This window comes from Tamandua tetradactyla, chromosome 17 (genome assembly GCF_023851605.1).
Source record: "Tamandua tetradactyla isolate mTamTet1 chromosome 17, mTamTet1.pri, whole genome shotgun sequence".
NCBI lineage: Eukaryota > Metazoa > Chordata > Mammalia > Pilosa > Myrmecophagidae > Tamandua > Tamandua tetradactyla.
In genome coordinates this window covers 11,491,435-11,504,119 of record NC_135343.1, presented here as the reverse complement: position 1 = coordinate 11,504,119, position 12,685 = coordinate 11,491,435, and the positions used below count along the sequence as shown (strand labels likewise).

Genomic DNA, 12,685 nt, shown 5'->3' with positions numbered 1-12,685 from the left:
CCCTTAGTGGAAGCAAACAGCTGGTATAGCAGCAGTCAGCTGATCCAGGATGTCAGTGAAAGCCCCAGGCCTGGTCAATCCTGACGCCTGCTATGACTATAGCTTACTTCTGCCAAGCCTGCAAGTGTGCACCACACCCTCCCACCCAGGAAAGAAATGTCATTAGCATGTCCCCACATGTTATGACACCTGGCCCTCAAACAAAACTGTGATGTAAATAGAGAACATACTATATCCCCTTTTCTTTTTGCATGTGGGAAACTGGAGGAGTAGCCTGCTCCGGCTATGTTGTTGGCATGGACAGGCTGCAAAGCCAGGTTTCTTCGTCACACCGAGTGCTTCCTGCTGCCCCATGAGGCTTCTGGAAGCAGTGACCTGAAGGACCTGATCTGCATTTCAGCCCCTTGCAGCAGTCTGGCTACACCCCCTGCGGGGGGCAGTGACCTCCCAGAGCTCTGCTCCCTCCGCAACCTAGCAGTGACCTACGGCCACTCAAACCCCAAACTAACGTTGCTTGTACTGTGTGAATCTGGGTGTGATGTTTACCTTACTAATTCCACAAAACTCTGATAGCAAACCAGTACAATCCACTCTGCTGATTTTCTACCTGTCCTTTTGCTAGGCCAACCTGTCTTCAGGAAAGTTCATGCTAGAGAACATCCGATTCCCTCTACTGTAATCAACCTTGCAGGTACTCATGTCATCCCCGAGCTTAAAAACCACAGCTTCATTCATTTAAAGCTAACCTCTGTCAACTGTTCCTTGGGTCTAACCATTAGAGGCGCACATTTGAGTCCCTCTCCTCTGGAAGATAATTCCACTGCTAAATCATTCAGTGGCTTCTCTGGCAGGCGGGGTTATGGTGATTCACACACATACACACACACACAAACACACACAAATTACCATGTCAGGGCAGGACAGGAGGCATTGCCGAGGGAAGAAGGAGGACCTACAGAGAAAGCTGATCCAAATGGGCCCTGCTTCTCAATATATTCCAGAATTCTTGCAAATCTTGCTCCTCAAATATGGATCTTTTATCCAAGTATAATGAAGTTTCTTCAAAAGCCCACCTGTGTTTCGAGTTCCTGCCTTACCTGCCTCCAGGCGATGTGATGTTATTTAGCCATATTTGCACAGATGAGAGATGGTCCATCTGTGGGGTCAACATCATCAGGGTAACTGGGTGATTCCACAGCGGTTCCAAATCTAGTCTGGGTCTAGAGCCTGAGCACCATCTTCTTTGAAGTCTCCCATGAGGATGAGGTGTTAACTCTTCAGTCATCAGCGTCGTCCATCACTGCTCCTGGCAGTAGAAGTGTTTCTGGTTGGCCCGGGGAAGACTCGCCTCTTCTTCACACTCCACAACCCATTCAGTAACTACGCTATCCAGCCCTGGCCACAGCGTTGGTCCAGAGTATTCCTCATGGAAATGAAAGTACCAGTCTCTTTAAAGCCCCATCAGAGAGGCCAGCGAGGTGCAGAATACAATCCATATGGAGGCTCTGCTTTCCTGCCTGCCCCACCGCAGTTCAAAGTGAAGGATTAAAATCAACTGGAGCAGAACTGTGCCCCACTGGTCTTGTAGTCTCTTCCAAATTCTGCATTGTTCATTGAGATTTGAAATTGTCAGTACATTCAAGAATATCAATAGTAGTTCCTTGGGTACAATTCTCTATAGTGAGATCAGCCATGTGTGTTGGGCTGTTTCTCAGTTGGGATTCCCACCTGTGGCCCTTTACTTGCTTCTGATAGTGATGCTGCTGCAAAATGCAGCCTAAATAAGCCAGAAAGCATTAGAAACAGCTTTGTGTAATTCTGCTTTTCCCAGATCCCAGGTAGCTCTTCGTTTTTATTATTTGCCATTGCTTGCAAAATCAGTTACTTAGGAGGAAAGGGAGATCCCAACTGGTGAGTTTTATCACATTGTTATGTCCCATCGATATTGATTTTAACAGTGGCTGTTCATTAGGTATTAGATCTTTAAGTTGTGTTGGTTCACAAGGCTGTGCTATTAGGTAATGTATTCCTCTCAAAAAATATGGTAAGTCTTCAATGCATATATGCGTATGCACACATGTACAGAGAATGAGGGAATTATATTTTTTCTGTCTGAGAAACAAAACTAAAATGACAGCACATTATTTCTCCGCATAAGCAAGAAAATGAAACTGACCTTGACCATGATAAAATGGAGTGCTTTTGATCCAGTGCTCAAAGTGAAAAGGAAACAAACATAATAGTAGATCAAAAAAAAAAGCCTTCAAACCATTTCTCAATTCGATAAAACATCCAAAGAGAAGAAACTTAAAAAAAAAATAGAACTCATCTTTCTTCTTTCCCAGTGTTAAAAATTGAGAAATAAATAAATGCTAATGTATCAATATCAAGTACAATGACATATTCATTCAGTAAGTGGTTTCTTTGGTACGCAAAGAACAAATAAAAGACGTTTCTAACAGTGAGATGCAGAATCAAACAATAGATATTTATGGAGCACCTACTATATACCATACATTTTAATAGCTCCTGGGGATGCAAAGACAGATCAAAGAGCAATGAGACATAATTGTTCTGTCCTGAGCAAGTTGCATGCTGGCTATGTGTATGTAAAGGTAATTTTTTAAAAAGATAAACAAAAAAACATATATGAGAAGTGTCTGTGTTCAATAAGTACAATGAAGATTAAAGAAATAATTTAAGGTTGGAGCGGTTGTTCCTCAATAGTTTAATCATGAGTCATGTCATTCAAGTAGAAGCTATACAGGTGGGGTTTTGAGAGATAAATAGGATCTAACTAGATGGAGACAGGGAAGCTTTCCCAGCTGGGCAGGCAACGGTATAAAAATGCAACATTGAGAAGCCCAAGACAGGTTTGAGCCATAATTAGTAAGTGATAGAGACAGGATGTTTTGCTTTGCTTTAGGCTATACAAAATCCATTAAAAACGGTATTTCCTAAATGTTGCTCATTCTCATAGCTCCTTTACAATTTTTGCTTTGGCTGCATGCCAGCCTGACTGTTATTTACTTAATATAATTGATTAAGGCTGCCTCATGTTTCTATATCACTAAATGTATTCTTAAAAGAAAACTTTAAATAACACAAATGGAAAATAGTATCATTTGTCATAAATAGAAAGTAAGAGAAAAAATTTCATATTGGAAAAAATGTTATTCAATCTAACTAGATACTGCCAAAGGCTGTATAATGAGACCTGTTTTCTCTTTCTTAAAAGGGTAGAAACCCAAATGTTGGTAACTAGTCACAGGCATAACAGTACAATGCTAAGAGTTTTTTTTCTTGATCAGAAAGTCTAAAGAATGATTGAAAAGGGAATAACCTTTCACTCACCCTGTGATTCCATTTCATCTACAGCCATGTCCATTTATGTAATATCATATTGCAAATCATTTCATTTTGTGAAATGCTGTGTTAAACATGCCACCACATCACCCTTCTTTTGTAATTTCTCTGTTTTTTTATTCTGTGTAAATTTTCTGAAGTCCTATCGAAAGCACCTTTATATTTATAAATAAACCACAGGAAAGTGGGCCATAATAAATACCCCCCCCCTGCAAAGACTTTATAATTCACATGAAAATCCACATTGTAATATTTCACCTCTTGTGGAATTAATTCTTTCTGGACGTAAGTCTCCAAGATTCCGTGTTTGGCCAAGGATTTGAACAGAGACACTAATATAACCTGCTCCTCTGAAAACTCTCACTAACACTATCCTGGACTCAAGGACCAGAAAGCGGTGGGGATCAAAATGATTGATCTGAGAGCCGGCTAAATTGGACTTCACGTATCTCATCCCTACCCTGTGGCCAGACACACATCATTTGGTCAGGATAAATCTTTGGGACTCCAGTCTGAATCCTTTGCCTGCCCTTGGGTCATAACTTCCCAAGCCCGCTATAAAAAATATTACCTCTTTTACTGGTAAAAAAGAAACTAACCTCCTTGCTCCTCTCCTTGGCCTCTGCTAGCGTTCTGCAGCTTCTGGCCATTCCCAAATCACTTAGTTTTAGTCCTCCTCTTATTTGTTTGGGAACCTGTCATCCCTGGGGATACAGAAGCAAATTTTAAAATATCCTTTTAGGAAGGCACAATTGACTACCTTCTAAAGAATGAGTTGGTATGCTACCTCTGCTTTTGCCTGCAGATGGTTTTGACATTTGATATATAAAAATGCTGGCGGTACCTCTAGCCCACCTGCTCCATGTCCTGGCAATGAACAACTGGCCTAGGAACTGTTTTCTATGATGATTGCTAGAGCAGCAAATGAAGCCACCACAGCAGGGTCCCTCAGCAGAGGAGAAGCCAAGCCAAGGGTCTCTGGTGGGTTGGGAGGTATGGGTTCCTGCAGCAGCTGATGCCTGAATGCAAAAGGCAAGATGCTTATGCATGTCCGCCTGACCTAGAAGTCTCGCCCACTTTGCTGTCTCAGTCAACAGATCCCAATGGCAGGCAGTTTGCTGGGAAGTTCTGGAAGTCAGGGCTTCAGGGCTAAGATCCTCCTATACTGCAGATGCTACCTCCCTGGAGACATTCTTCAGTTTGCAAGGAAATGACCTGTCTTGCTTCAGCATCCTGACCCTGAAAGAGAAGGGGGTGGAGTGATGACGAGACTAGTCTTTGTCCTTCCTACAGGCATGGCCTTTTCAGACTGGAATTTGTCCTAACGACCTTCATGCAGAGAGAAGCCATCTGTGAGCTTCCCCGCACTAATGGACTCCCAGGTCCATTAATATTTTCCCAGCACCCACCAGCCTCTCCTGGTGTATACGCTACATGGTGGTTCTGGACATAATCACGCTCACATGGTGAGCCACTATTAACTCCCCAAAGGCCTCACCCTCACCCTCCTGTTTACTTTAACATTAACATTGTCAAAGTCTTCCTAACACATTTCAGCTTTGCAACAGAAAGAGGAAGCACCAGAGCCCGGGCATTTTACCAAAATGTGGGATGGAAGTTTTTGCTTCTTAACTTGCAACAGGGGCTCTTGGCAAGGCTAAGATTTCCCTTCCACCATCTCTTTGGTTCCAGGGCATTTTCTTTTGCCTCTAGAAAGTAGAAAGGAGCAAGATGGGACCTCTTCATCATCAGAGCCCTATAAATTGGGTTTCCCTTTAGTCATGTCCCAGGGAACAGCTGGGTGAGTCCCTCAACACAGAGAGTGTGCAAGCAGAGTCTCTGTCATTGTGCTGCCTTGTGAGCTGCTTTCTTGTGAGCTGCTTTCCCTGAACTGCACCTTGGCCTGAGTCATCAGCTTAGATTGTGGGCCCTGTAATCACCTGCCGTGGTGTTGTACTCCCAGAAATGCCGAGATCCTGCCCAATGCTCCCTTCTAACCTTACGATCTTACCCAAGGAATTTTTAGTAGGTCATCAGGGCTTCCTTCCCTCTGGGTTTTCTCGTAACAGGATCCAGGGGTTTCCAAATGCAAATGAGCGCATTGTTCACTTTCCTGCCCTTCCCTTTCACAGGGGAATGTGATGACAGGCAGCCGCTGACCAGCAAAGAGGAGGAAGAGCGGCGAATCGCAGAAATGGGGCGCCCCATTCTGGGAGAACACACCAAGCTGGAAGTGATCATTGAAGAATCCTATGAGTTCAAGGTAGGCTCACAACTCTGCCCAAGGGAGGCCAGGCCCATCTTGGGACCAGGGCTGCTCAAAACGTTGGCCTCTGCAGTAAGAACCATCTGGAAAGAGAGTCAGATGCAATTTCAGGAGCTGTCTTGTGAATTGAGAGATCTTAAGAGCAGAAATGGAATTGTAAAGTTAGTGGGAAATCAAGGGGACCTGTAAGCCAAGCAGCATCAGAAGGAAGGCCCAGCTGATAGCATCCATCACTGCACAGGGTCGAAGATGCCCCCCAAAGGTGTGGGCTTTGTCTAAGGGGATAGCAAGGAAGAGGCAATAGTGGATTCCAAGAAATTGTTACATGTGGAGGAAACCAAGCTCTAGTTGAAAAAGCTCATAAATCTGCCAGAAGCAAAGCACTCACACTATTGAAAATTAGAAGGTTTTTTTATTTGGATGGGGGATGGTAAACTCTCCCTATGGAATATCCCATTGTATTTAGTCATCCTCTTCAGATTCAAGGACATTTTAGTACAACCAACAAATGGAAGCTATAGTTTTTGCAACCAGAGAGTTTATAACTGAGTTGACAAAATTAAACTCTGAGTTCTCCAGATGATGAAAGGTCTTTTCTCAGAAGTTTAAGACCTTGAGGTGAAACTCCCTACCCATCCTTAGCAGTTTCCTCCACCCCTCTCACCTTATATTCTATCTCACACTCATGGTCCTAGGGAAAATGGATTAGACCCCAAATGGATTGATCTGAAAAAGAGCAGCCCCTTTCTCGCGTTCCAAAATTACAAACCTAGAGCACAGTAATATTTTTACCACCTACTTTTCTAAAACAGATTCTGCTTCTGCTTTAAAAACCGAAGTAAGGATTCTAAAAGGGAGAATCAGGTCACCAACTAAGAGACCTCAGTAATTTCTCTATATTTTTCATGGTAGTGGCCTCTTTTCCCTTAGCTGGGCCATTAATTGTTTTTTTAATTTAGTTCACGAATTGAGGTGTCTGATAAGAGACAGGTGGAAAGAAAAATGTCTTTATAATGAAAGTGGAATATTCCAAAGATAAAAATGCAATTTAACGTTCTCTTTCAGGCCACTGAGAATTTATCTAACTCTTCCTCTCATTCATCCCCCTAGAAGGAAAGAGCTGGAGTAAACACTGGGGACAAATGTTTTCTAGGCAGTCCCTGACCACCAGAGCCCAGGCATTGTTTGATCTGGAACTTGGCTTGTTGCACAGTTGACTGGAACATGCCCAAGTTCTCTTTAATCCCAGAGGTACAGAAATCTCAGACTGACCATTTCTGCAGACCAGTTTTTTTGGCCTCTTATCCATGAGTCAGCCCTCCGTCTTCCTCTTTCACCCTCTTTTCACCTGCAGTCAGAGAGCCTGGTGTCACTTGCTGCAGCAGAGATTGTTCACATTTCCAGAGTGAACTGGAACCCCATCCCATCCAGGCTCTCGTGGGGGTTGGTGTGTCTCTCCCTCAATGGGACAGTCCCCAAACTCCCCCTTCCATGTACCCATGACTAGAAAGAGCTATCATGGAAAATTCTTTCTAGGAAGCCTTGGGCTGGGTAGGACAGGGCACAGTCTTCAGGCAGCAAAGCCTTCTCAGTTCCAAAGCACTCTCTGGTACAACCCCTCCAATGATCCAAGGATCTGAAAGATTCCCGAGTCTCTTTGCATGAGTTCAATTCGGGGAGGGGGGAGTAAGTCCCCCCTCAAATACCTTCCATAGACCATTTCCTCTGTTCTCCCCAAAGTTCATCAACACAGTTACAATGAACACCTGCAGGATTCCTTGGGGGCATGTTGCTGAAGTGCTCCCAAGTATCAGTTTTGATAGGAATCTCATTCTTTTAAGGAATATCGTTTTCTAGAACATAGCTGCTTTAGAGACCATGCTTACAGCTCCTAGAATTTGTATTAGAAATCCAAATCTGGGTGCACCTCAGTGTACTCTGAGGTCCTGTTTACTCTGTTGGGAAGAAGGGCGTGGCTTTACCAACCCATGGCTGAGGGTGAGGGTCTAACAATCACTTCTAAATCCAGCACAGCTGGATTAAGTGACAAGCTTCTCACTTAATTAAGATGCCTCCAGATAAGCAAAGATGGCAAGGTCAAAGGTCAGATATCTGAACTTCAATTCATCTATACTAGTTCCCAGTTCTCCCATAGATCAAGGGAGGACACAAGTGCAAACTAAGTCCTAGGAAAACCCCCCATAGACCGCACTCCTCCAGGGATAACCTGAGCTAAAATTTAAAATCTCCCCTGCATTATGTACATATATAAATTTTGAATATTATCTGAAAATCTTGTTGTTTAGCAGCTATTTCTGGAAGACAGTCTGTGAGAGCTGTTTCTCTGTACAACTGTTCATCTCCCAGTTGATGGGATTCTCTGCCTTGGCTTCAGCCTAAAGAGTTCTTGAGAAAATGTGACTGAGGCAAGAGAGAAAAGACAGTTGCATGTCATGTGCTCCATCCAAATTATAGTGGCCAGGAACAGCGACTGTTTAGCACTAGAACTGCAGCCGCAAGGCTGGACACCCAAAGGTCACCATCCTAAGGCCATGTTGTCTAGCTAAGAATGATTTTGGAAATGGAGTGGGCAGGTTGGGGATGGGTCCTTTCATGTTTGTCTTCTCGCTGTTTCATGTGTATTCAAATGACTTCCCTTGAGCTGACACGTTGGGCCTTCTGACTTTAGCTTTGGCCTCTCACACGGGCTGCCAGATCACATCTTCCTTGCCCCCAGTTAGCTGATGATGTGGTTTCTCTCAGACTGTAGTCAATTCAGGAGGGCTGCATTAAACATGTACAGATTTTGACCTAAGGCAAATAATACGTGTTTTCTGCCTCTTTGCAATTAGTGGGAATTCGAGGATGCCCTGACAGTAAGTGTGGCTGTTTGTAGATTAATTAGTCCACGTGGTAGTGTCTCTGGGAAGCCTCGATGTTAGTGGAAGTCACCCTTCTCTCCCTATAGTTGCTCTGGTTTGTGGTAGCGCTTTGGGTGCATCTGCTTATTTAGTTTCCTTGTGAATGCTTAGCTGCTCCTGTTGTCACATTACTGACATGTAGAAATCTGGAGAGTGCTAACTGTACAAAACCAAGGGCTGGCAACACTCTGAAGAGAAGTAAGGGGCATGCAGAACGGGGGTTAGTAAACAGGGAAATTCAGTGCAAGGTAAATGGCAACGTGCCCTTCCTCCATAAGAATTGACCCTTTTCTATGTTATCTTTTCTTGTTTGCAACAGAAGTCAGGTGCGAGTGGAATTCTCTAGCAGCCATGAGGCTGACAGAACTAGTAGTCAAAGAAGAATCCGTTTACCACTGACCATGCAGCAGCCTTGAGGCTGTGCAATCTTGCTGTGTTTTCATTGATAAACAGAAGTGCAGTGAGAAGAGTTTAGAGTTTCATAATCTGTCTGCCACTTCCGGTTACTCACAGGCATGCAGTGCTGAGCAGAGAATGTATTAATCCAGTTGCAGACAGCACAGGATAGAGGAGGCGGTAGAGGAGCACACGTCCATAAAGCATTCAAGGGGAACGGGATGGGCTTTTGCAACATCCACTGTTCTAAACACTGAGGCTCTACTTCCCTGGCCATTAAAGCAGCAAAGGAGGCTTGTATCTGGGACTAAGAAGTTTCCATTTCAAAAGGTTTCAAACTAAGACCTCCGCTTGTTTGCTTAATCATGACATGCTTGATGTCAGTTCTGTTGCTCTGAGCTTAACATCTGCTACACTTTATATAACTCTGGGATTTCAACATCAGCGAGATTTTAGATTTCCCCCAGGCCTTAAGGTACCCAGCAGTTACTATCTTATTCTTTTCAACCCTTTTAGAGTACGGTGGACAAACTAATTAAGAAGACAAACCTTGCCCTTGTGGTGGGGACTAACAGCTGGAGAGAGCAGTTCATTGAAGCTATCACTGTCAGCGCGGGTGAGTGCCTTTCTGTGGGTGTTATAAATTAAACGGCCTGTTTTGAGCCTAGTTTTACAATTGCGACCGCTTAGCCTACGGCAAAATACTAAAGGACTTCCGTGGGAAAAATACAAGAGAAATAGAGATATTTGTGCATATGCACATGGGTTCGATATTCCCCCCGCCACCCCCCATCAATATTGTCTTTTCTTCTGGAAGTGGACAAGATAAATTTAAAGTCTATTGTATCTTTAACTCACTGATGCTCAATCATAAGGCTTTTTTCTGGAAGATTCCTTAAAAGCCCACACCAGGTGCTCATCTGAAGGTCAGAAAAGAGGCAGCAAAATAATGGATGGAAAAGAGTGACATTTATACACTTTAGCACTACCATCTGCATCATTTTACACTCGCTTCAGCAACATTTAACAAATAAATGTTTGCACTGGCTCTAGAAATGGAAAGAGATTCACGTTCTGTTTATTCCCGCCTGAGGAAAGTGCAGAGTTTTATTTAGGAAAATCCTACAAAATGAAGTGTTTTTCAAACTCACAGAGTCAGAGACCTGATGAAATTAAATACGGAAAGAAGTGTCCCCTTCCTGCATCCTCAAACCTCACCCACCTTCTGTGTGATTTTAGAAAGATAGAGAAAAATCCCTCTGGAAGATTCAAAAAGGCGACACACTCCAGTGGGAATTTTTCCCACCTCTTCTGCTTGATCTACGCTGATTCTTTCTTTTTAAAGATCCCCACAGGCACATCTTCTGCTGTTGCAGCTAATGAACAAAGCTAGAGCTTTCCAAATAGTGATTCCCGAACTGTAAAGTATGGAAACAGCATCACAGGCAGTTGGCCATGACTTCTCATACAATCTCCTCTTTCCAATCTGCCACAGGATAATTTGACAGCTTTCCCAAGTACTGTGGGCACGGAGGGTGGTAAAAAAATTGAGTATCTGTTTATTATTAGCGGTGTTTATATAACCATGATTTGGTTTCTTGCAGTTAAGTATACAATGAAATTTATGAATCTTAATGGTATGTCATTGCTTAGGAGAGTGGGCTTAAAATTTACATTTAAGTTCTAATGGGGGGAGGGAGAGACTCATTATGGCTTTTGTTTCTCCATAAATCTAAGATTAGCACCAGAGGCATGAGCTATACTCCCTCTTCACAGACAGGAAAATGAAAAGGACAAAGATGAATTGAATAAGAAACTGCTGATGAGGCCAATAATAGGAAACATTAGAAGTGCACCAATGATTTTATGGGCTTTGACATATCAGAATTGAAACAGTAAAGGTCACATAAGCCTTAGTGAACCCTTCCTGATATCCTCAGGTTTCCTTTGGCTGCACGTGGATGAGTGTTTGTCTAAAGGTCATATACTGGGTGTCATTCATTCATTTTTCTATAGTCAGTCATTGTTCTTGGTGCTGGGGATACAACAGGAAGAAAAGGGACAAGTACTCTGCCTGAGCATGCAGATCTTCTAATGGAGGAGAACACAAATACGACAAGAAGAGTGAAACGAATGCATGATGCTCCTTACCATGGAGAAGAATAAAGCTGTGGAAGGAGACAGCTTTATATGAAGGCTGTCATTTTAGGGTTGCCAAGATGACTCCATCAACAGATGTGTTAATGCTGAATTTGCTTTTCTAGAAATGGAGTGGTTTGGGTAGGTCTGGTCACACATTTTTGTAACCATCGGGGACCCTGGCCAACATTTATAACCACTGTGTGGCAATGGAAAAGGTTATACCACTAAAAAGGTCAAAGTTGTATCATTGATCCTAGTGAGAACAGATATATAGAGAAACTACTAAAGAAGTTAATCCTTCTTTAATTTAAAAGGAGGTAGATTTTGGCTTGTAAACACTTTCATGTATATTACATTGATTAAATTCCCTCAAAACACAATGAGAGTTACCTTTAAGAAGAAGAAATTGAAACCCAGCAAGGCTATGTGGCTTTGGAACTCTGATCTACTGAACCCTAAGTATCCCCATGTGCTGTCTGCTGCTCCTAAAGGAGAGAGAATTTTTAAGGTAAGGAAAACTGTTCCCCACCTCCATTTCATTGAGTGACACTTGCCTTGTCACCTCTTCCTATGTCATGAAGGAACTAGATCCTGCCCGAATTCTTTGAACCGCTAATGAACAAAACACAAAACCTCTCATGCAGTGTTTTCTTGTACAATATATTTTGTTTTATGTTTCTAAATGACTCCTTAGGAATACGATGCAACAGCTTAGAAATTTGCAGGCTGCTGGGTAAATTGGCCTTATTTACCATTTTGAGACGTAAAATATCAGAAAGGAAAAATGCATATTTTATAGGCATTAAATTATACGAAGGAAGTTAAGAGAATCAGTATGTGTCATTACAATTAAATTTAAATGGCTAAAGAATGTTAATGCTCCCAGGTTGTTAAATGGACAATAAAATTTGGGAAGCAGCATTTATTAAAAACAAAATTTCATTAGATTTTAAGGTTTCATGGCTAAATAGTTGACTATCAGAAAGATTTGCTTTATTAAAAATATTAAATTGCTTTTAAAGGGCTGTACTGGGGGTCATTTCTCTGTGCAGTTTGAGCTGGAGCTCGAAATATGAAAGCTGTTTTTCTTTAGTGGTTAAGTCTCTTTCTTACAGCCTAGTTCATAGTCCCTTAAAGGGAATGCCGTTCAATTCCCTAAAAATCAAAGGGAAGTGTTTGTTTTCCTCTGTGCATCCATAGGGTTCTCCTGCCTAGTAATTTGTGACATTTTTTAAAAAGAGTCAACATACTGTCCTTTCTTTTAAGTGATTATTTTAAATATCCACCACTAAGGATTTTCTGCAGTCCTTTTACTTTTGACATAGACTTTGCATATCTGACATAGTATCTAATAATCTCCTCATATGAGGGAACACATGAAAGTGGGAAAAAAAATCATATAACATCTTAGTCTTGGTTCTGTCTCTTTCTATGACAAAGAGGGTAATATTCATGAATTTTAGTTTCATCATCAGTAAAATGAGAGAGTTGGACCAGGCGAAATCCAAGATGCCGTGTCTATTGGTCAGAGTTCTCTAGAGAAACAGAAACAAGATATATCTGTAAATATGAGATGTCTAAAAGGGTGTTATGC

General features: G+C 42.3%; 1 protein-coding gene across 20 annotated transcripts in view; it reads left to right on the top strand.

Moving 5' to 3' along the window:
• SLC8A1 (solute carrier family 8 member A1) overlaps positions 1–12,685 on the top strand; it is a 390,011-nt gene that overhangs the window by 331,909 nt on the left and 45,417 nt on the right. For 16 of the 20 annotated variants that reach the window (XM_077134079.1, XM_077134062.1, XM_077134067.1 and 13 more), the window contains 3 exons: positions 623–691; positions 5,499–5,629; positions 9,466–9,565. In XM_077134079.1, the coding sequence (XP_076990194.1) occupies positions 623–691; positions 5,499–5,629; positions 9,466–9,565 (300 nt within the window). The remainder of the gene's footprint in view (positions 1–622; positions 692–5,498; positions 5,630–9,465; positions 9,566–12,685) is intronic. The other 4 variants (XM_077134070.1, XM_077134071.1, XM_077134078.1 and 1 more) reach the window with 1 other exon arrangement.